The sequence below is a fragment of the Falco cherrug genome, chromosome 10, assembly GCF_023634085.1.
Source record: "Falco cherrug isolate bFalChe1 chromosome 10, bFalChe1.pri, whole genome shotgun sequence".
Classification (NCBI taxonomy): Eukaryota; Metazoa; Chordata; class Aves; order Falconiformes; family Falconidae; genus Falco; species Falco cherrug.
The window spans coordinates 34,519,389-34,539,874 of record NC_073706.1 but is presented as its reverse complement, the minus strand read 5'-3'; the positions used below and the strand labels follow the sequence as shown (position 1 = coordinate 34,539,874).

General features: G+C 52.4%; 1 protein-coding gene across 7 annotated transcripts in view; it reads right to left on the bottom strand.

The window, feature by feature from the left end:
* Positions 1-7,288: 7,288 nt before the first annotated feature.
* Positions 7,289-20,486, bottom strand: part of CD151 (CD151 molecule (Raph blood group)) — a 36,874-nt gene continuing 23,676 nt past the window's right edge. For all 7 annotated transcript variants that reach the window (XM_055721537.1, XM_055721540.1, XM_055721541.1 and 4 more), the window contains 5 exons: positions 16,355-16,429; positions 13,764-13,868; positions 12,773-12,928; positions 10,275-10,361; positions 7,289-9,464 (listed from right to left, as the gene is read on the bottom strand). In XM_055721537.1, the coding sequence (XP_055577512.1) occupies positions 9,405-9,464; positions 10,275-10,361; positions 12,773-12,928; positions 13,764-13,868; positions 16,355-16,429 (483 nt within the window). In that variant the 3' untranslated portion in view covers positions 7,289-9,404. The remainder of the gene's footprint in view (positions 9,465-10,274; positions 10,362-12,772; positions 12,929-13,763; positions 13,869-16,354; positions 16,430-20,486) is intronic.

Below are 20,486 nucleotides of genomic sequence, written 5' to 3'. Positions count from 1 at the left end.
AGAAATGCCCCTGTAATGAACTCTGCTGTGCCCTTAATGATTTCATATCGAAGGATGTTAGGTGCCTTGCTCATAACAGAGTAACAGCAATTCCAAAAATAGCAAGCCTCATAATAAAATGTTATTGAGGAGCCTGAATTTCAATATAAAAGGGACTCTGCTGTACTCAAGGGCTTACTAGATACAAATGCATACTCTAAAAAGTTGTATTAAAGTCGTGTTGGCATCTGAGTTACGGAGGCGATGTGAGATGCTACTTCAGGGAGCAGCTGAGCCCCAGGTCCCCAGGAAACTTCTAGGCAGATGTGGTACAGGCTGGATTTAATCCCACCCCATGACTGGGGCTGGATGCCTAGAAAGCGCCAAGATGCTTTTGAGAGCTGCCTGCAAGCGCGGGAGAGCGCAGCCACAGTGCTCCTCCGCAACAAACAGGGACAGCACAGGAACGGGGTGCTGGACCAGGTGCCACGGGCCTCATCCTGGCTCTGCCGCTCAGCAGGTTTATCTGGTGATATCATCTGGGCAGGAGCCTCCCTGCCGCCGCAACTGGTGCGAACGGGTGTGCGAGAGGGCAGCCACGGCCGGCTGCCGTGGGAAGAAGCCAGCACCAGGCTCGGCGCCACCGCGTTGGCAGCCCCGTGCCGAAGGCTGACCTCGCCTGCAGGCCGTTCCTGTGCAGCCCCAAATAAACCTGCCGGCGGGGCTCCCCGCCCCCACCCAGCGCGGACCCCAGCCTCAGCCCGGCGCCATCAGCAGGACCCCCGCGGCTGGGGAGGGGGGCGGCTGCCCATCTCCCACCGCGTGCCGAGGCAGCCGGCAGCAAGGGCTGATGCCCGGCCCGGCGCGGGGATGCGGTTGGCAGCAGGTGCGAGTTACGGGGCGTATGCACGGATGAAAGCAGCACAGCGAGGCAGAAGGCACCCTCCCGGCGTCAGGAGGCTGGGCGATGTCTCCAGAGCCAGGGGTGAGATGATCTCGGGGGGCTGGCTCGGAACGCAGAGGTGTCTGTCTGCACCCAACTGCACGCCTGGCCTTGGGGAGGTCTCCTGGCCTTGAAGGGGTCAGGGATACGGAGCGTGCCACCCAGCTTCGTACCCCGCTCTGCCGAAGGGCACTACCAGGACCCATTTGCACCTTAAGCCTCGCTCACACTCCTGCTGCCTAGATACTACCTATTACTGCTGGCTTACTCCTACCCGCACTTGGGCCACTACAGCCCGGGATGCAGAGCAAGCGGCCCCCAAGGTACCCCAGCAATGCCAGGAGGGAAACACAGGGAGGGGGCACCCGTGCTCCCCTTCAGGAGGGGACCCCACTCCTGCCCCAGCACAGCTACCCCCTTTGCAACAACTTTTTTCCATTTGTCCTTTTCCAATCCACTTTCCTCAAACCTGGTTGAAGCAGCATCCCTCACCGTGTGAGGACACATGGAGATGTCATCTCCTTTCAAGGGGACATCGGAGATTTTCTCTCCAAGTGTGGTAGTAAGAGCGAGTCATGTAGGAAAACACTCAACAGCAAGTTCAAGTGGACGCTCAGCCTGGCTGCAAAAAGCCACCACAGACAGGTGCAGCCCCGTGAAATGGCTGAAGCAAAAGCCATCTCCAGATTTCCTCCCCTTTGCTTTCTGCATCGCTTGCCCAGTGGGGGCAGAGGTTACTCTGGCCGTGGGACCGTCTCTTTCTCCCTTCACTCTGGTGTCAGGGATGCCCAAATTACATGTGTAACGGCAGGGCTGCAACAGTGGGGCTGTGTTTGCTCTTGGAAGTAAAAACTGGAGCAAGCCACAGCTCAGAGGAGGTGACATTTGTTTTGTTTGCTGCAGCATTTGTTTAACCCTTGCTCCCAGCACACAGGATGCATTGCTCATCCCTGCCTCATCCCACAGCTCCTGCGTAGGAAAGAGCTCGTTGCAGGGCTGCTGGAGCTAAAGCCGGTGGTGCGGCCATCCCATTTCTGCTCCTTACCCTCCACTGCAGGAGGTGAGAGCTCAGAGCACCTGCAGTGTTGCAGCCCCCAAAACCTAAATCCCCCCCAGAAGGGGCTGTGGCAGCTGCTGCTTTCCCCCTAGGCAGGGACAGGGATGCTGCGATGGTTTGGGTGTGCCAGGCAGGGCCATGCATCTCACTGGGGCGGGGCACCAGGGAGGAGGAGGTTGCTCCTGCCCTTGGCTGGGTGAGCTGGCTGATGGTGGTGGCGCACCAGAGACGCGTCGTGGGCTTTCTGCTAGAGCTTCTGCAGCGTGGGATGGGCTACAACAAAAACAAACCACTGCCACGCTTCTCCCATCCCGCAGCCTCTCCTTCAGCACGCAGCCCTGCGCCCCACGCTCCAGCTGGGCTGCTCTTGGCTTGAAGCACATCTCCCCTGCCCACAGCTCTGCCACCCAGGGCAGTGCCACCAGCCTCGGCCCCCACACATCTGCAGAGAGGAGCCCCTCTCCAGGGCTGGAGGCACGGAGGGGAAGAGCCAGCCCTGCAAAGAGCTGCCTGGGAGCCCCTTCAGGCCTTCGCATAACCCTCATGCACCAGCTGCCTTCGTTAAGAGCAGCTGGGGGCATCTCCTGCCACCTCTAGCAGGGCCGGGGGCAGCATTAATTAGCTGGAGGAAATGAGGTGAGCATTTGCATCCTACAAGCCCTGAAAGGGAAGTCAGAGCTCATAGGTTATCCAGGAGTGGTGATGTAGACTGGGAAAAAAGCCATTAGCTCAATTATGCCTAATTAAAGGCATAATGGCCTTAATTATAGCCTGTTGTTTCTGCCCCCTGCCCAGGAGGTGGTGGCAGCAGGGGCTGCCCCTGCCTGGAGGGTCTGTGCTGTGCAGGGGGCAGGTGGAAGTGCCGAGGGGCTGTGGCTCGCTGCCTCCTCCCTCCAGGACCCTTTCCTGGGGAAAAGTGACCGGACTCCAAGCAGGTGAAGCGGGAACTGCCCCCCTCTCCCCAAACCTTAAACCCCCTCCCTGCTCCAGCCCAGCTCCTGCTCCTAGTTAACTGACAGGCTGGCAGCATGCGGTCCCCCTGGGAGACGACAAGCACCCTTGGACCCCGTCTCCGGGAAGGACTCGGAATCCTAAAGCAGTGAAACAAGTGCATCCCTCCAGCAGTGCATGGAGAGATGTTATTTGCATTCACGTTCCAGAAACCTCTGCCTGCAAAAGCAGAATCAAGTTTATTCGAAGCTCCAGGGTATGCAAAAAACTAGACAAAACTGCTGATGCTAACGCAGAGGCTGCAGTTCACCACCGCCCCGCGTTCCCGTTGTTGGGTTCAGAAGGAGAGTGCCACCAGCATGCAGTGGTTTCGTGGGGTCGTAACTCCTTTGGAGCAGTATTTTTATCGTTATTTAGATTACAGGCAGAACTTAAGCCGTGCAGCTGCAACCAGGGCCGCGTGGCGCTCAGCACAGCTTGTACAGATGCTAAAAGGAAGCTTTCAATTTAAGGGGACAAGGAAAAGGAAATATTATTAGAGGGGAGGAAAAAAAAAAAAAAAGACTGATAGGAATTAATTTGTCTGCTCCCACCTAGGCAGGTGCAGGACAGACTCCTGCGATGCTGTGCGCTCATCCGCTCCCATCCAGCACCAGTAACATCTGAGTATCTGGGCACTTTGCTAAAGGGGTTGTTGAGCTCTGCCAAAAAACCCCGATGGAAGAGGTGTCCTTAAACTTCCCAGCGAACCGCGGATGCACCACCAAGCTCCTGTATTCCCACTCAGCACCTTAACCGCGTCCCCAGCGACCCACTGCTTGTGAAGTGCCACCTCTTCTCACCCACTTCTGTTTGGATTCAGTTCACTTCCAGAAGGCAGCGCTGGTTTTTGGGTGAAAAGGGCACCAAGAACCCACTTTTGTTGGGACTGTGATTTTAATAGCCCCAGCCAGTACCTTTAACTATGGTAAGTAAACTGTAAAATATGTTTGAATAAAATTTGGGTGGGGTTCTTTTTGTTGTTGAAAAACATATTTAATACATATGCAGCTTTCTTTGCTGTCCTGTGATTTAGGGCTCCGCTCCCTGTTCTGGGGTTCAGGATTGTTCCACATGGAAGTGCGGACAAACCTCAGCTATGTTTCATTTGAGTAATTCTGCCACAGCTGTCAGCTAGAGCCCAAACAACTGAATCATTCATGAGCCCATCTGCAGAGCACGAGGTGTTCGGCAAAGGAAAGAGCAGGTCAGCCTCCAGCTTGAGTGCTATTAAAAACTTTCATTAAAGTCCTAGAAGAGAGCAGGGGGAGAGGGAGAAAGGAGGGAAAGGAAATAAATTATAACATTGATCACGTTTGCGGATCGATGGAGGTGGAGGGATGGAAAACGCAAGGAAGGACAAAATCTGAATTAGCCTGGGATATCTTAGAGAGACAGGCACATTTAAATGGGACAAGATTTAATTTAGATAAATATAAAATAGTACCTGACAATGCTCAGCATATAACAGAGGAGTAACATGCAAGAGGGGAGCTGTAAGAGCGGAGCGTGGAAGGATGTGCCTTCAGATGTCGTTTTTTAGTGATATTGGCTGTTACTTCAGTCTGGGGGGAACTGAGCTGGCATCCTCCAGGAGTGGAGGTAGCGGCTGAAGTTGCAATCCCAAAACCTGAGGCTGGTGCCTCACATCTCAGGCCATCACAGCTTAACGCTGCATCGCAGAATAGGTGGCAAGAAATCAAAGCGTGAAGAACAACCTGGGAAAACAACTAGTCAGTAAAGACTGCTCGGGAGGGTTAAAAGGCGATTAAACAGGCAGTGTCCCAGGAAAAAGGCAGCTTTGACAATACTTAAAATACGTGCTACGAGTACGGCGTGCTACTGAGCAGCACAGGCAGCTCTGCCCAACACCTCCACGTGTCCCCGAGCATCCACCACGTACCTGCTGGATCAGCACGGATGAAACGCCTCCGTTGCTCCTGTAAAACACGGCAAGGGGCTTAAGCTTTTGGTTCTGGCCCTGCGTTCCCCCTGAGGACGATGGCTGCGCACCGATGCAGGCACCTGCCGCCTGCCACCCGCAAGGTGCTGTCAGGCAGATGCCCATTTATTTACAGCCAGCGGCAGGCGGGAGACATGCAGCCGACCATTAACGGGGCACCGCCGGGTTAATGAGAACGCCGTTCGCTGTGCGGTACGACAGTTCACCTTGCCACCTCGCTAACCCGGGGCTGGGAGCCCTTTGGAAGAGGGAAGGCTGAGGCTGTGGCTGCTGGCAGGTCAGGAGCATCCCTGACCCACCGGAGAGAGGACGTCCCTCCCCTGGGAAGGGAAAGGGGGGACCGTGGCTCCGGAAAGACTGAGCACGTTTCTACGGTGGCAGGTTACTGGGGTAAAGGGGTTCCAGCACGTAGGAGTTTGGGCAGGCAGTACAAACCCTCCAGCAAGGCAGGAGATACGCAGATACAGCTATAGGTACACACGTATAGCTAAAGCACACAGCCGGCACCCCAGGGTCGATGCCTGGTCTGGGCTGGCCTCTACCCACCAAGGGGTGCAAGGGCTCAGTGTGACCCTCACGCTCCCCACAGAGCTGCCAGAGACACACGCCGCAGCCATCGAAGCTGCTTCTGGGATGCCAAGGGTGGGAGCACTGGGCTTTGCCGTCCCAGCGGGGGACACAGCAGCCGCTGGCAGGATCAGACCCAGCTGGGGCGCTGGACACTCTCTACACTCTGCGTAGGCAGAAACTGCTCTTCCCTTGTCAGCAAGAGTTTGCTACTCGAAAAAGCGAAGCCTGGAAATGCCCGATGCTCAGCAGCTCCTGCTCAGCAGGCAGGAGCTGTAATCAGAGGAGAGAAAGGTGCTGAGCCTGACGGCCTCAGCGCGTGCAGCCCCGCTCTGCTAGCACAGGCAGCGGAGAACACAGCAGCAGCCATCTCCTCTGCAGAGAGTAAAAGGACTTCAAACCCCCAGTGTGCCTGGCGATCCGCTGTGCTAGCGAGTCACCGACATGAATTTGGTGGGCACCAGCATCCCCGCTGTGCAGGATTATAGCTCACCCCGAGCACCGTGCCCCTCCCCACAAGGAATCTGCCATTTCTGAAGGCACCGCGCAGGCCCTGGACAGTGTCTCGTACAGGGCCAGGCCCGCCCGCCCGCCTCACCCGAGGCACCTCAGGAGTGATCCGCCTTCCCACGGCGGGGCCGCAGCAGGGGCGCTGGCTCGCCCTGCCGCTCCGAGCCACCCGGGTCTCTCTCCTCAGCATGTGCCAACACATTCGTGGGCTCTTCCAGCAGTAGCACCTGCTCTGAGCCGAGGGCAGGCGAGGTCAAGCCCTCGGCCTCAGCCTTGCACGACTGTGCCTTGCTGCAACGGGAAACCCAGGTGTGCTGTCGGGGCTGGAAGCAGCAACCTCCCCTTCCAGGCGAGGGACCACCAGCGTGACCTGCCCTAGCTTCCCAGGGGCTGGGTGACACCACGGCCCCGCTGCCCACAGAGCCAAGCGGCTTGAATCAGACGCACTTGAACTCCAGAGGCGGAATTCACAGCGTGCTGTGCTGAGCCCCCAGAGCCACCGAGCGGCTGCGCTCCTCAGCTGCAGGCAGGCGCTTCCATCTGGCCAAATACAGGCGTACGGAAACTCAGAATGTGTAATTTTCAGCCTTAAACTCCAAAGGGCACACATCTGCTCCCTCTTTTTGACGTGCCTGCAAAGCAAGGTGGCTACAAGCTACTCTACACATGTAGTGTGTACCGTGCACCAGCACACACAGGCTTATCGCGCGGCGTAGGAAGGGGCAGCCCCGCTGCAGCCGCCCACCTACGTTCCTCCAGTCCAGATGGAAAGGGGAAGGATCTCCACTGTCTTTGGGGTAAGTGGAAACAGGGTGTAGAGAGCACAGCTGAACCCTGAGCCAGCCCGTACCCCCAGCCGGTCTGGCCCGCAGGACGAACGTAAGTTACGTGATGGCAAAGGGCGCGTTCCGTCCGCCTCGGCACGCTGCACGCGACGAGAAAGCACAGCCTGTGACAAGGCCAAGAGAGGTCACCAAGTGTCCCAGCGAGCGCGGTGAGGTGCCACACAGACCCTCCGCGCACAGCCCACGGCCGCTGGGCAGCAGCTGGCACCCTGAGGTCCGGGACGCCAGCTCTCAGGGTGCCACACGGAGCAGCAGGTCAGAACCAGGCTGGCAAGATCAGTGATGCAAAGCAGATTCTTCCCCAGTTTGCTTCTCAGCCTGGTCCCTCAGACCAGCTTCTTCCCGAGGAATTGCCTCCTCGGCAGCAGGATCCGAGGAATCCACATAACCCATCCGGCTCACGGTACCCCTTCCATTTCGCCACACAGAGCAAGTACAGAATCTTAAGCTTTATTTTTTCTATTGGCCAGCAACTTAAAACTGGGTTAAAAAAAAAAAAAAAAAAAAAAAGCAACAAATATTATTACACAGAGAAAAAGTATAAAACAACTCAATGGACACAAGCCAACTCAGTGTTCATATCTCACTCCTCCTGGCCCCTCCCAACCCCGTACAACACACTTGAAGGGAATGGGTGAGGGCAGCTATGAAGATATGCTTAAGAAACTAGAAATATTGCTTCAAGCAACATGCTCAATATTTTCCTCTTAGTTAGTAGTCAATACTTGTCAGGAACTTGATTATAAAACAAGAAGTAATTTAGAGGTTTCTCCTTTAGATCATTACACAATAATTTAGATTTCTTTCCCCTCTCTCCTACTGCTGTGGAACCAAGGATACACCTCAGTTTCCCCACCTCTCTTTCTGCATTAGTTAAGGATTATTTCACGGGGCTGACGTTGATGGGGGAGTTTCAGATTGACCTGCTCTGAATTTTAACTTGTCACCCTTTAGCACCAGTCCAAGATTTCTGCTCTGTGAACTAAAAACTCCATGATGCTGCCAAGACCCTTTAGGGGCCTGGATGATTTTGCTCCTGTTAACTTTCTGCTGCCGAGGGGACAGGGCTCAGCTGGCACCACTAAAAGGCCAGGAGAGGGAAGAGGTGTGTGTGTTTATAGACGGGCTTGTCTCCACTGCTTTGAAACACCAAAACCCCACAGCCCTTCCTCTCGTGGGTGGAACAGGCCTACCAGGAAGGTGGGAACAAGCCAAGAGGCACACAAGATCCTATCGGTTCAGGCTAAGACCCTGTTAGCATCATGGTGGCACTAAGGCCATGGCAGTGGCGACGTCTACATCCTGTACGTACCCAGGATCCCAATGCAGAGAGAGTATTTAATTAAAACTTGCTCCTCTGCAGCAAACAGACGGCTAACCCAGCAGTACCAAGTTACCAAGTACACTGGGGGACCTTCTCAGCAGTAACCAGTAAAGTGGCCTTCTAGATCTCATTAAAGCCAGAAAACCCTCAGCTGCTTAATGAGCTCTTTGGAGGCTGATAAGACATTTGTATGTATTAATTTCCTGCCCAAGAGAGACAAGCCTGGAGATTTTAATTAGAAAAATCAAGCCAAGGGCACCTTTCAGCAGGTAAGAGATGGGGGAAGGCATTTCCACAAACCGAACAGGCCAAAGGGTAGCAAGATGTGCCAGCTCCACAAACAGACCAGCTCTTCACGAAACCTCAAGCAGGGGATAGGTAGGAGGAAACAAAGTTCTCTCACCCACGCTGGAAGCCTCTCGATAAATACGGACTGGACCCCAAAGAACTGGAAAGCGGTCCGTCATCGCTGCTCCAGAATCGCTAGGAGATAAAAGGCCTCTCGTGGCACTAATGGCACTGTGCTGGGGGAAGCTTCGAGGAAGAGGAGGAAGGATTGCCGAGAAATCCTAAGGCACCCACATCATGGCAACGTCAGAGTCATGGCAAGATTTCAACTGCACCGAGTTGTGCTCCTGATCAGCAGGGAGAGTAGCTCCTGCCCCGAGCCACCGGGCAGGCACCCCTCGGGCAGAGAACGGCTGTGTTAGGACACTGGCACGCACTTGGGAGGAGGGAGATAAATCTTCAAGGTACGGGAGACTCGGATCTGGCTCCAGCTCAGCACAGGAGCATCACCCCTCCTCACAGTCAGTGCCTGGTGCTGCTAAGCCACTTCTCAGGGAGCGAGCCATGCTCTTGTATAGCATCCTGAAACCTTCCTGTTAGCTCAGGAAATGCCTCAAGAGAAATGGCCCTGGATAAATCTTGCTTCGGAGTTGTATCAAGGGACTGTTTCGCTAAAGCTTCTGGCAGAAGATCCACAGCTCTTTGGTTTCTTGACAATGACGAGGACCCCGCTGAACTCCTGGCTGCCTTGCACACAACAAGGAGGGTGACTTTCCCCCGCAGGGGAGGCAGGTAAGGCGCGCGTGGTTCGAGAGGCATTTAATTACAGAGCCAAGTCCTCAGGTTACAGACACTTCTGTGGTGGTGGTGGAGAGCGGTCAGGGTGGCAGGCGCTACGGGAGGTGGCAGAGGGGGAGCGACGAGAGTTCCCACAGCTATTAATAGGGTTCTGGTTTTAAACTCTTATACAAGCAGCAGGTGAAAATCATCCCAAAGATCTACAGGGGGTAAAGAGAAGAGAGAAATGCATGACAAAACAGAACGGATGCAGTGGAGGCAGCAGCCTGCAAAGTAACAGCCTGGACCCAGACTGAAGTAGCAGCTAGCTCCTGCCGGGGGACACCACACTCCAGCTTACAGTAAGCAGCAAGAGAGAACATAATCTGTGCTAATCCTTGTAATTCATCACCAGCAGCTTCTCTGGGGTGTAATTTGGCTGCCTTCCAGAACAAAGGGAAAGATGAGGAATTCCCAGACACATCTGCATCTGGAAGAAAAGAATATCCTCTGCCCTCCCCTCTAAAACGGGAGGGGGGGGCCTCCACATCCTACCCCTTTATTCATCACCTTCTCCCAAATCCTTCGCAGACCCACAGCGCCGTTCTTCAGTATGACACAGCCGAGGGAGAAATTCTGCATGACTTACAACAATCCTAATGAGCAGGGTAGGAAACTCCTCCAGCCTGGCTCTTCAGCTGCGCGGGCTGCCACGGCACAACCCCACCAGAGGTCTCTCTCAGGCTGCCAAAGCTCCTGCTGCGGCCAGCACCGCCCTTCCCACAGCTCGGAGCAGGAGCAGACTCTCCCCCTTGCCCGGCTGGCAGCTCTCCTTCACCAGGAGTAAATGTTACAGACCTCCAGAAAAGGCTTTGGAGCTAGTGAATGCTTGGGTCCCCGAAGTACCTGGCAACTTCTCCTTGCCAGGCAGGGAAAAATCTAAAACATTTGATTTTTTTTTTCCTTCCCTCAGCTCTGGGGTTCCTTTAACTTCTACCCAGCAGCCCCAAAACTCCACTCAGCCCTTTTACCTGCACACAAGCAATGCTGATCCCCACTGCCCCGATGATTTTCAAATGCTCTTGAATGAAGTTTTCCAGCTTGGTAATGCAACCACTCTGCAGGGTGAAGAGAGGGACATGGAAAATCAGCTTCATTTTAACCTCATGTTCACGTTAACCCAATGGTTGTGACCCTTGAAAGCAACGCTATAAAAAGCAGCATCTGTGAGCAATCTCTTCCTCCGACACCACTGGAAAAACTACACTGACGATGTAAACTGCTGGTTTGTATTGCTCTGGACCTACTGGCTCAGGAACCATCGAACAAACCCAAGGCAGCTGCGAGCAGGGTGGGAGAAATGCAGCAGAACCAGCCACATCATACGGCGGGAACGTGTCATTTTTCTCAGAGATACGTGGAAAAAGGTTCCCACACTCGCTGCCTAGCACATGCCTGGAGAGGTTATTTACCCCCATCAGACCAAATGGCCAAGGAAATGCTCCTGAGTGGATTCAGTACCAAGAACTCTAACGACAGGAGCCTTTTAAGAGCAAATTCCTCCCACCGCTCTCTAGGACAGCGATTACTTTCAGAGTGAACCTGGAAAGCCAGGCTCTCCCTGCCTCTGCCTTGCAACTGCCGCCTTGGCTGGCAGCGTGGCCTTTCCCTCCCTGTTTCAAGCCCAAGTTTTTGTTGTCATAAGGCAAAAATAAATCAGTAAGAGTACTTTCTGGGTTTTTATGGAAGAGTTCCCTTTAAACAAACTGTTTAATCTATCGAGGCAGGTTTTCCATGGTAACGTCAGGGGGATTTATTGCGTAGGCTACAGCAGAGCCCCAAGGGTGCTGGGGGTCCCAGGAGTTTACGGTGAACACGGACACTGAGATGCACACGGGCAGAGGGGAGGAGCGAGCACACAGCCCTCCAGGGAGGGATGGCAAAGGCCTCGCTTTTCCCACGCCAGCAGTAGGTTTTAGCATCAGCCCCAGCTGCCCTGATACGAAGCAGTTAGTCCTGTTCCCTGACCTGACCCTTTTCTAGGTTTTTCTTCCCCAACGCCACTAAAATCCCTTCTGAACACTGACTGAGACCTCCTATCATGATACGCAGCATCTGACTGTGGATCCAAATCTCCCCTTACAGCTTTTACTCCCCTAGAGCTAGCCCAACGCATCTGGCACCCACCAGGGCCTCTCTTAGTGCAGCTGGGGCAGATACCTCCAGCTTCACACAGCACGGAGAGGATGGGAACTGCCCGCCCTGCCCCTCCAGCTCCAGCGGCTGTGGGTTTGCGCTCTCAGAAACACCTCATTAGCCCTTGGACTCTATTCTGCACTAACGGGTCTCGCCTGGAAGGCAAAAACCTTATCAGACTGGTCAGGGTGGGAAGGGACCTCTGGAGATCAGCTAGCGCAGCCCCCTAAGGCAGGGTCACCTAGCGCAGGCTGCACACTCACTGGTTTTGAATGTCTCCAGAGAAGGAGACTCTTACGGGAGAGTCTTCTTCCTGAAGAGCAAGCCCAAGCCAAGCAGCCATAAGTGAGAGGGGCTTTGGTAGATCAGAAAGACTGGCCTTCATCTCCCTGTTCGTTCCACAAAGACATATGGTTGGTTCTTTTAGCTGTTTGTTTGTCTTAATGCGGATGTTAATTCCTACTCCTCTTCCGAGTGCTGCTCAAAGCACAGACTGTGAGAAGAAATACCTGCTCTCAAGGGGCCACCTCTTCATCCACAGCCCTCCCTAACTGTCAGGGGGACAGGACCAAGGAAAAAGCTCTGGCTGCTGCTCCCCAGGCTCATACAGCCAGCCAAGGGGCTGGTCCCACTGATTGGAAAAAAAGGACTATGCTACCCCATAGAAAGCATCACGGTCAGCAAGTTAAAGCCAGCTGGCAGGACTGGAAGGTGCCAAAATAAACGCACGAACTTCTACCAGCCTCATGCAAACTGGATGAATAAATGGTGTGAGCGCTACCTGTTCGCTTACTCAAGTCTGGGATTCAGTTTGCTTCCAGAAAACAGCCCAGCCCCTCCATCTCAACTCCAGCCACCTGCTCAGCCCAAACTGCAGCCCACCCGAGCTGGCCTGATTTATCTGCTACAGGGCCCTCTTTCTTCCCCACATGCTGTTTCTTCGTGCTGTAGGTCCAATCCCACCATCTCGATCAAGGACCAGAAGTGTTCCCATTTGCACCTCACCGAGTAATTCCAACGGCAGGAAGCTGCGGCAACGGTAGGGCTCACATCCAAGTCTCTTGCCAGAACCAACAACCTCTCCCCAACTTCCCCCTATCGCTAGCATACTCTAGTAAGAAATGTAATTTATTATTTTTATCAATATTTACATATAAAATAATAGCCTAGATGGCTGGACGCTGAGCTAGAGAAATGAGTTCTGCTTTCTAAGGAATCCCACTGACCTTGAAGCCTACCGACAGCTTGCAGCAATAACCCAACACCCTCGCTCCCTGCCCGCCTCCTTTACACACTTTGTGACAGGCGGCTCTGAAGCTCTTTGGCTCTTTACCTCCTTGTAGATGTTGGAAGGATGGTCCCTTCGGCCACACAGGTCGGTTATCGTCTTACAGCAGCTGTCTGGGACCTTCCGTCCATTGGCCTCCGGGGACTTGATCCACCCGCAGTCAGCCCAGTCTGTGTAGTTGTTGCTGCCGCAGCACTTGAACTGCAACACACAGAGCAAAGGCTGAGCCTGCAAGCACCGCAACCTCCTTCTGCCCCTGCGCTTCACCAGCCTTTGCAGAGAGACTCCAGCTATACCACAGGTTTGTTTGGGGTTTTTTAGGCTCCTGTAATTATTAGTCGCTTTCGTGTTATACGCCCCCCCAGACCGTCACTAAATACCAGCTTCATCCATCTTTCGGCAGCTGCGGCGTTTGGTTACTGCTGGGAGGAACTGTAACCAGAGCACACCTGCAGCTGCCTCAGCAATTAACCGCCGGACTGGAGAGCGTTAGTGGTGACAACAGGGTAAGTTTAATTACCGGTTACAATGGCAGTATGCATACAGCAGGCCCCAAGCTTTGGAAGTGCCTGTCCTTTCTGTGGGACAGCCTGTCAGAACTGCAGCAGCCCTCACCTGAACAACCCCCGAGCCCGGCACAGCCACCACCACAACAGAAGGCTCTTCTTTCATTACCTCTTGCTCTCCAGGGCACCGAGGAGCTTAATGAAAAATGTCAGCAACTCCTCCAAAGCTTTGAAGTGGTAAGTAGAAACAGCTGTCAGAGTGACTTGGCTGTTCCGGTTCACTCTGGGAGCAATTCACATGTAGTCTCCCCAGCGCTGCTGGGCGCCAGGGATCGCGCCGCCGTGCAGTTCTGCCGGTTGCATGGCCCTGGCCCTGCACCTCACCCAGCGTTGCCTTGAACCAGGAGCAGCAGAACATACACTCCGCACACAGAAGAAACATCTGTATCCTGGGTGTCAGGAGCCCACAATGCCTTTTGTGCATGATTTTAAGCCCTGCATTAATTCTCCCTGCCTCTGCAGACACTCACCTCCTGCTGCAATTTGTCCACTGCACTGGTAACACTCTCTTCTCCCTCCTTACGGTACTTCTGGGTCATGGTGTTCTTCAAATTTTGCTTCAGCTCCATGCTCAGCTGAATGGAAGAGACACGTGGGATAAAATCACAAAGCAAAGTCACCCCTCAGAGTGACCCAGAGCCCTGCATGCTCCAAGAGGAAAGCAGAGCACCTAGTGGAAGCTTACAGCTTCCTTCAGGATCATCCTCCGAGGTTGGACTGGACAGGCTTATTTCCAACTGATCACAGATCATGCCTCCATTTTAGTAACTGGAAGAATGTGCTCCTGGACCAAATTTCAGCCTGTGTTACACGTCACCGTATGGGTCCTCCCCTTGAATATGTAAGATTGCCAAGACATGCCTGCATCAAAACAGAATACAAAACTGTGCCTGCTAAAATATGAGTAAGCCTACAAGACCATGTGTGCTCCTCTCCCTCTGAAGCCCGTGACAAAATATTGTGACAAATCACTCTGTCCAGGAGCAGGAAGAAATCAAGAGTCCTGGGCATGCTGGCCTGAAGCCACGGTCTGAATAGCTCTTGTACTGGCATCAAAAAGGATGCCACAGGAGGGAATTACGCGTGCGATTGCAAAAGTACTGCAAGGCCTTTTTTGGTAACAGTGACAGAGAGACAAAGCCTGATTCCGCAAGTACAGAATTTCTGAAAGCATCATCATAAACCACCGGCATGTTCAGGTGACTGGATTCAAACATTTAATCCTGTGGAGGCTCTTTTAAATCTACATGAATTCTTCTCAAACATCCAGGTGACAGCCAAAGAGCTGCATCCTTTTTTTTTTTTTTTGCCATCCTGGTTCATACAGCAACACTGCTTTAGTCAACACCTATGAAATATGAAATGCTAAGTTTCCTATACCAATAAACAATGTCAACATGCATTTTAGATTGGGTCAATGAACGAAACAAGTGGGCAGCCTCTCTGTACACCTTTTACTCTACACATTAAGTAGTAAATGAGAGGTCAAACATCTGGTTATGCCAAACTGCAAAATACAGTCTGAAGTTTATTCTCCCTTTGAAACACTTTTTTCCAACCCCATGCGTCAAGTGAGGACAACACCTACCTCACAGAGACGATATGAGGCTTCATTCATTAACATTTGCAAAATGCTTTGAGATCTTGGGCTGGGAAGCTCTACAGAAGTGCAAAGGACTTAGTGTAATACAAAGAAAGGAAAAGGTTCAGCAGCTGGAAGGCATCAGAGGCAAATAAAGAGGAGAGTCCATTAGCAGAATTATTACTTGGGAGAAAAGCAGTTACCTGCGGGCTCACGGGGAAGAACTGCAGCATGGAACAGAGATAACAGAAGAAACAGTTTAGCGCACACACACACAAGCCTTGGATACCAAAGCAAGGGCTGAAATAAAACCAGCGGCAAACAGAGCAAGCAGCCTGCAACCAGGAAAGAGGGGTCTTTGTCAGCCAGAGGGCAAGGGAAGGGCAGCTGTTGACCAGAGATGCCCACAAGCAATCTCAGGCACTGGAGGTCCAGCTCTGAATATGCTGTCCCTTATTTCAACCCAAGGATCAGCTCTTCATCCGTTATCATGTATGAACCTCGTGCCTATGGACGGATGGACGGACGGACGGACCCTGGCTCCCTGCCATGCCTGCCAGGTGGATCTTCCCCTGGTACAAACGCACACTGGCACCACTGCCCCTCCTGGCAGGAGCCAGCACGGCTCTTTGGCTCCTTGCAAACCGCCAGCGCCCATCTTAGCCAGGCAAAACACAGAAGGCCCAAGAGAAAAAGGAACGGCAAAGAATCCTGGCAGCGAAGCCAACACGATGGGACGTCCAGCTGCTTTTCAGACAGCCAGTTGACAACAACCCTAATTTGCCATTTCCAATCGATTTCCAGACATGAGAGCAACTTTGCAGGCTGTCTGTGCCTTGGTGGTTAAACTCCCTTTGAAACCAAAGTGATGACTTCAGCTTCTTCTCTCTGCAACTGCAAAAAGTGCCAGGCTAGAACTGCAGCTGTGGGGAGGCTACGCTCTTCTCCAGCCCCTCAGCTGGGCCAGTTCAGTAAAGCTCTCAAAAACTTCTTGACCTGAAAGAACCTCTCAGCTCGACCATTCGTTATCTTTGCCAGGTCAGAAGTATGGTGCTAGCTTGTTGGACGCAGCAGGAACCGTTCCTATGTCCTGAACACAGTAAGTGGCGCTAACATGATTTGAGCTGCTTGCACTACGCCTTGGAGGGCATTAAGAAAGCTCCTATATCTATGCAGCCTCAAAAATGGTCTTCTACAAGGCTCTGCAGAAAACCAGCACACAGGGGTGAACAACATGGAGGAGCTGAGTAGCAAGGCTGAGCAGCCTTCCTAGAGTAACCACCAGCGCTTTGTCAAAACCAGTAAATAATTCAAGGTCTTCTGTACAGGGAGGGGAGTGAGTACAGACATGTGGAAAGGCGAGCCACAACCAGACCCCATGTCCCAAGCCTCCAAGCCCAATTCTGGCTGGAGGAACAGGATGACAACCAGCTGTTTTCCCTCCCTGGTTTGAGTCTCTAAGGACTAATGTCCACTCACCTGCTGGTAGTAGATATAGGCCAGGATTCCAGCAATGATCTCCAGGAGAAAGATGCACAGCAACAATATGAAGTACTGTAAAATAATGCGGAAAGCAAGACATTAGAACAGAACGTAAGGAGATGCTGGGAACCAGCTTTTCATTCGCTGGTAAAATGCACAACACACTCTTCATTGATGCTCTTTCTGCAGCAGTGTCCAAAGGCAGGGGCTGGGATTAAGACCTCAGCAGGGTAGGAAAGGAACAACCCCACTGATTAAAAAAAATAAACAAAACAAAAAAACAAACCAAGTCAGAGGATAACTGAAGACAAGCAGCAGCAAGTGTGAGTTTAACTTACAAAGCCAGAGGGATGCTGAGAATGGAGAAGTGCAGGCAACTGAGATGAGATCACAGGATAAAAGGAAAGCGGTTGCTGGATAACCCGATGACCACTCGTTATCACAGAAAACATCTGATTCTGTCATCAATACGAAAAAAATCTGAAACTTTTGCTTGTTTTGATATTGTTCAGGGCACTTCACCAAGTTACGAAGGAGTATGTTATAATGATGATTCAACAAAGCAACTGATTCACACTCAGGACTGTGGCTATTATGTTCTTCTGAATTAGGATCTAGAGGAAAAAGGTCAGTATCTCAAACTCAAAGTGAGAAGAGCTCTCAGAAGACCAAGAAGAGAACATGACTGTTTCTTACAAGGGCTTAATGGCAGTGAAATGGAGAAGGATGTGCCCTGCTTACTACAAGGAGAATCCAACGGACAGTACAGAAGACTGTTTGGGAGCACCGTTCCTACCCACAAACAGGAAGGGAAGCCAAGTCTACAAGGAGGAACGTGGGTACTAGGTTAAAAGGCCTGGGCAGGCCTGAAGACAGAGGGTGACGTGGCCACTTTCTCCATAGGGCCAAAGAGAGCTTTCCAGGGAGAACCCCTGCTCTGACACACAGCCCCTGCCTTGCTCCTGGGCAGCAACGAACAGTTTCCTTACAGATCCAGGCTGTTCTACCCTCGTTATTAAATTTATCTTTCTGTAGATAAATCTGAGGGGACACCAGTTCCAGCCGTAACAAGTCCTTGTAAGAGCTGGCCTCCCCAGGGCAGAACAAACAAAGTAGCTCCCATTTTCTGTTTTATCCCAACCTTAAGAAACGGCTGTTCCCAAGGGACGGAGCAAACTGCTCCCTACAAACGTAACCGGACATCAAACCATCTCTTCCTGGCACAAAGCAGGACAGTGAAGACCTGGAGGCAGCAAGCTGAGCTACGCAGCACGCCCTGCCTTTTGTGGCACTCCCACTGCGCACCCTCCTCCGCTAGGTATTGCCAAGCCCCTTGCAGGAGTAAAGCAAGACAGACACAAAGGCTCAGGCCTCCTCTTTTGCCCCTGCTGGGATTCAGCAGCTGCGAAGGACGAAGGACGGACAGCTGTGTTTTATCTGCAGACCAGGCTTTAATGTGAGCACCCTATCTCAGAGGTCCCCCCCCAGCCCCACGCTGCCGGTCTCTGCAGACCCTGTACAAGGTACCCATTCATACCAGGAGCATGAGTCACCCAGTGGAGTGCGGGAGAGCTGAAGGCTGGTCCCAACACTCAGAGGAGTTTGAAAGGGGGCAAGAAAGGATTGGCATGCCTTGACACAAAGGCTGGCTTTCTTTTGTTGGGATCTAGTTATGCCCTAACTGCCCTGACATCATCTCTCTGACAAGGAGGGGTCAGGATGCTGAGAACAACCAATGAACTGGAAATCTTTATTTTTCCCTGCTCTGTGTTGTCATGTTAGAGGCATTCAGGTAGAGTTGAGATGTGTCATCACAGCTCAGCTCATCGTGCTGGCTCACGGTGGGCAGAAAGAGACACCCAGCAGACCTTAAAAAATTTGAGTCACAAGGGCCCTGTAAAACCTCGTTAAGGGAAGTTAGTGCATCTGCCACCCACGAATCCAACCTGTCTCTACTGATACGCTGCATCATTATCTTTATCTCAGTCTCATCGTTGCCTCAGGGCTGCTTCCAAGTATCGGGCTGACATGGTGGAGCAGCAGCTCACACTCTGGACACACACAGCGTACAGGGCTGCTCTCCTTGCTCTTCACCAGGAGTTGCAGGGCTTTCTTACAGAGCTCTGCCCTGGGAAGAGTACGCCAGCTCTGGCACCGAGCTGCAGGGACATGCCCTACTCACTTCCTGAGGGGCTGAAGAACAAGACAGAAATGTGGGATCACCCAAAAGCCTGTGGTAGACACGTGCCTGGACCTGGGTGGGCTCTAGGCAAAGTTTACTCTTACTCTGGCTCCAAGCCAGAGTCAGGGCTATCTGGTGTCTCCTCAAGATCTACAGGGTCCAGATTTCTTCCATCCAGCCTCAAGGGTTAGAGTGAAGCACCAAGATTTAGTGCGTTATCTCTGAACAACCCGAAGAATGGTTCAACCCGCCTACAATCCAAATCACTCAAGAACTTTCTACTACCTGAAGAAGAAATATACAGCAACCGTACTCCTAAATCAGCAATCTCACTTCAGAGGGAGTGCTCCAGGCTGAAGTGTGGCAAGAACAGAAATCATAACCAACGTGTGTTCCCTTCTCCCTATCCAAGGTAGCTAACTAGAAGTGGCAGCGTGAGGAGCCAAGCCTGAAGAAAGCCACCCTCTTTCTTCACATGCAAGTCTTGTATTTGATGGGTCCTTTTCTGTGACTCCTGCTTGCGTATTTTTGTGTACATGCATCTTGACTGAAGTATAAGATAGTAGTGGTCTGTGTGCTTGCGAAGAGCTGGACTGCAGCATCACGGCCAGCCAGGCTGCGGACCCACTGCCGTGCCTCCTCATGGAGCCAGAGAAACTCCACATCTACTGCTCAAACCTCAGGACATCACCGGATGTGGTCTGAAGGAGGGACATGAGGAAGGCAAATAAGCAATGACATTAAAAAAGTACCACGGCTGAGACCGATAAGCAATGAAATACCATGAAAAGCCTTGAAGTGGGCCCATAAAACACATAGGCAGAAAAGCAGCAAAAAAATTCACAGCTTCCTGAGCCTTCAGCAGAAAAAAAACCTAAAAAAACCTGATATACCTTTTACAAACAACAAACAAAGCTGGCCCTAACTGACTTCTAAAACCACCAAGGAAGCCCTGGGGAGAGCGGAGATTGCTGCTTACAGCACTCCCTCCCATACTTATGCGGGCGTCTGGTACAGAGAGAAATTGGGACGGGCTGGCACAGACCCCAGGGCACTGACTGCAAAGCTGTAAGAATTACTGTCTGAGCTCAGAGCTGGCAAAGGCCCCCCGCCAGGCTCACCCAGCCCTGGCAAGCACAGCCCTCTCTCTTGTGCAGATTACTCACCGGCAACCAAAGCAGAGCACAAGCGAGAAGAGACAATAGGCCTGTCACAACCAGCCACTCCAAAAGGACGCGTGGTGTAAGGAGACAGAGTGACCTTTTGTTCCCAAGAGACAATTATTAGTTTTCTGTAGCAGAATAACAAAGAAAAACCCACCGGATTTGGATCTGTGGCTTCTGGCTGAGGCAAAAAAAGACAAAGGGGGATCTCTTTGGCGTGGAGACTAAGTGAAGCAAGGCCAAACCAGACTGCTACAGACCAGGAGCCTAATGAACAAGCACCAGCAATGCACTCCTCTGTGTTTTATCCTCCCTTCCCGACCCTACTCTGCCTCTCATGGGGATTACGAAGCCTTCAAAGCAGTGGTACAAGCATCAGGCTTGCTCACAACTCCCATTTTCTGCTCCTCTAGCCAAATGAAAGAGGGGGAAATGGGACAGTCAGGTGAACGAGGATTTGCAAAGGAGGGAGCTGGTGAAGAGTTGCTGAAGTATCCTTTTCTGTAACTGTGAAAGCAAAGAACCACTGATTGTTATTTCAGTCACTGCACTCACCGCTGTAGCCCAGATACTAAAAAGGACTGGCGCCACGCTCCAGACCGAAACGGAGATCTGAGAGGGAGGAAGCAGACTAGAAACCCTAGGGCTGGTCAAAAACTTCCGCGTAGGTGGCTGAGCAGGGAGCTCAGGAAGTAACACAGGGAACAGCGTAAAAGAAGGAACAGATTATCAGATTGGCCTGGCTTTTTTTTTGTGGAAGCAAAACTGAAATTGTTTCTTTGCA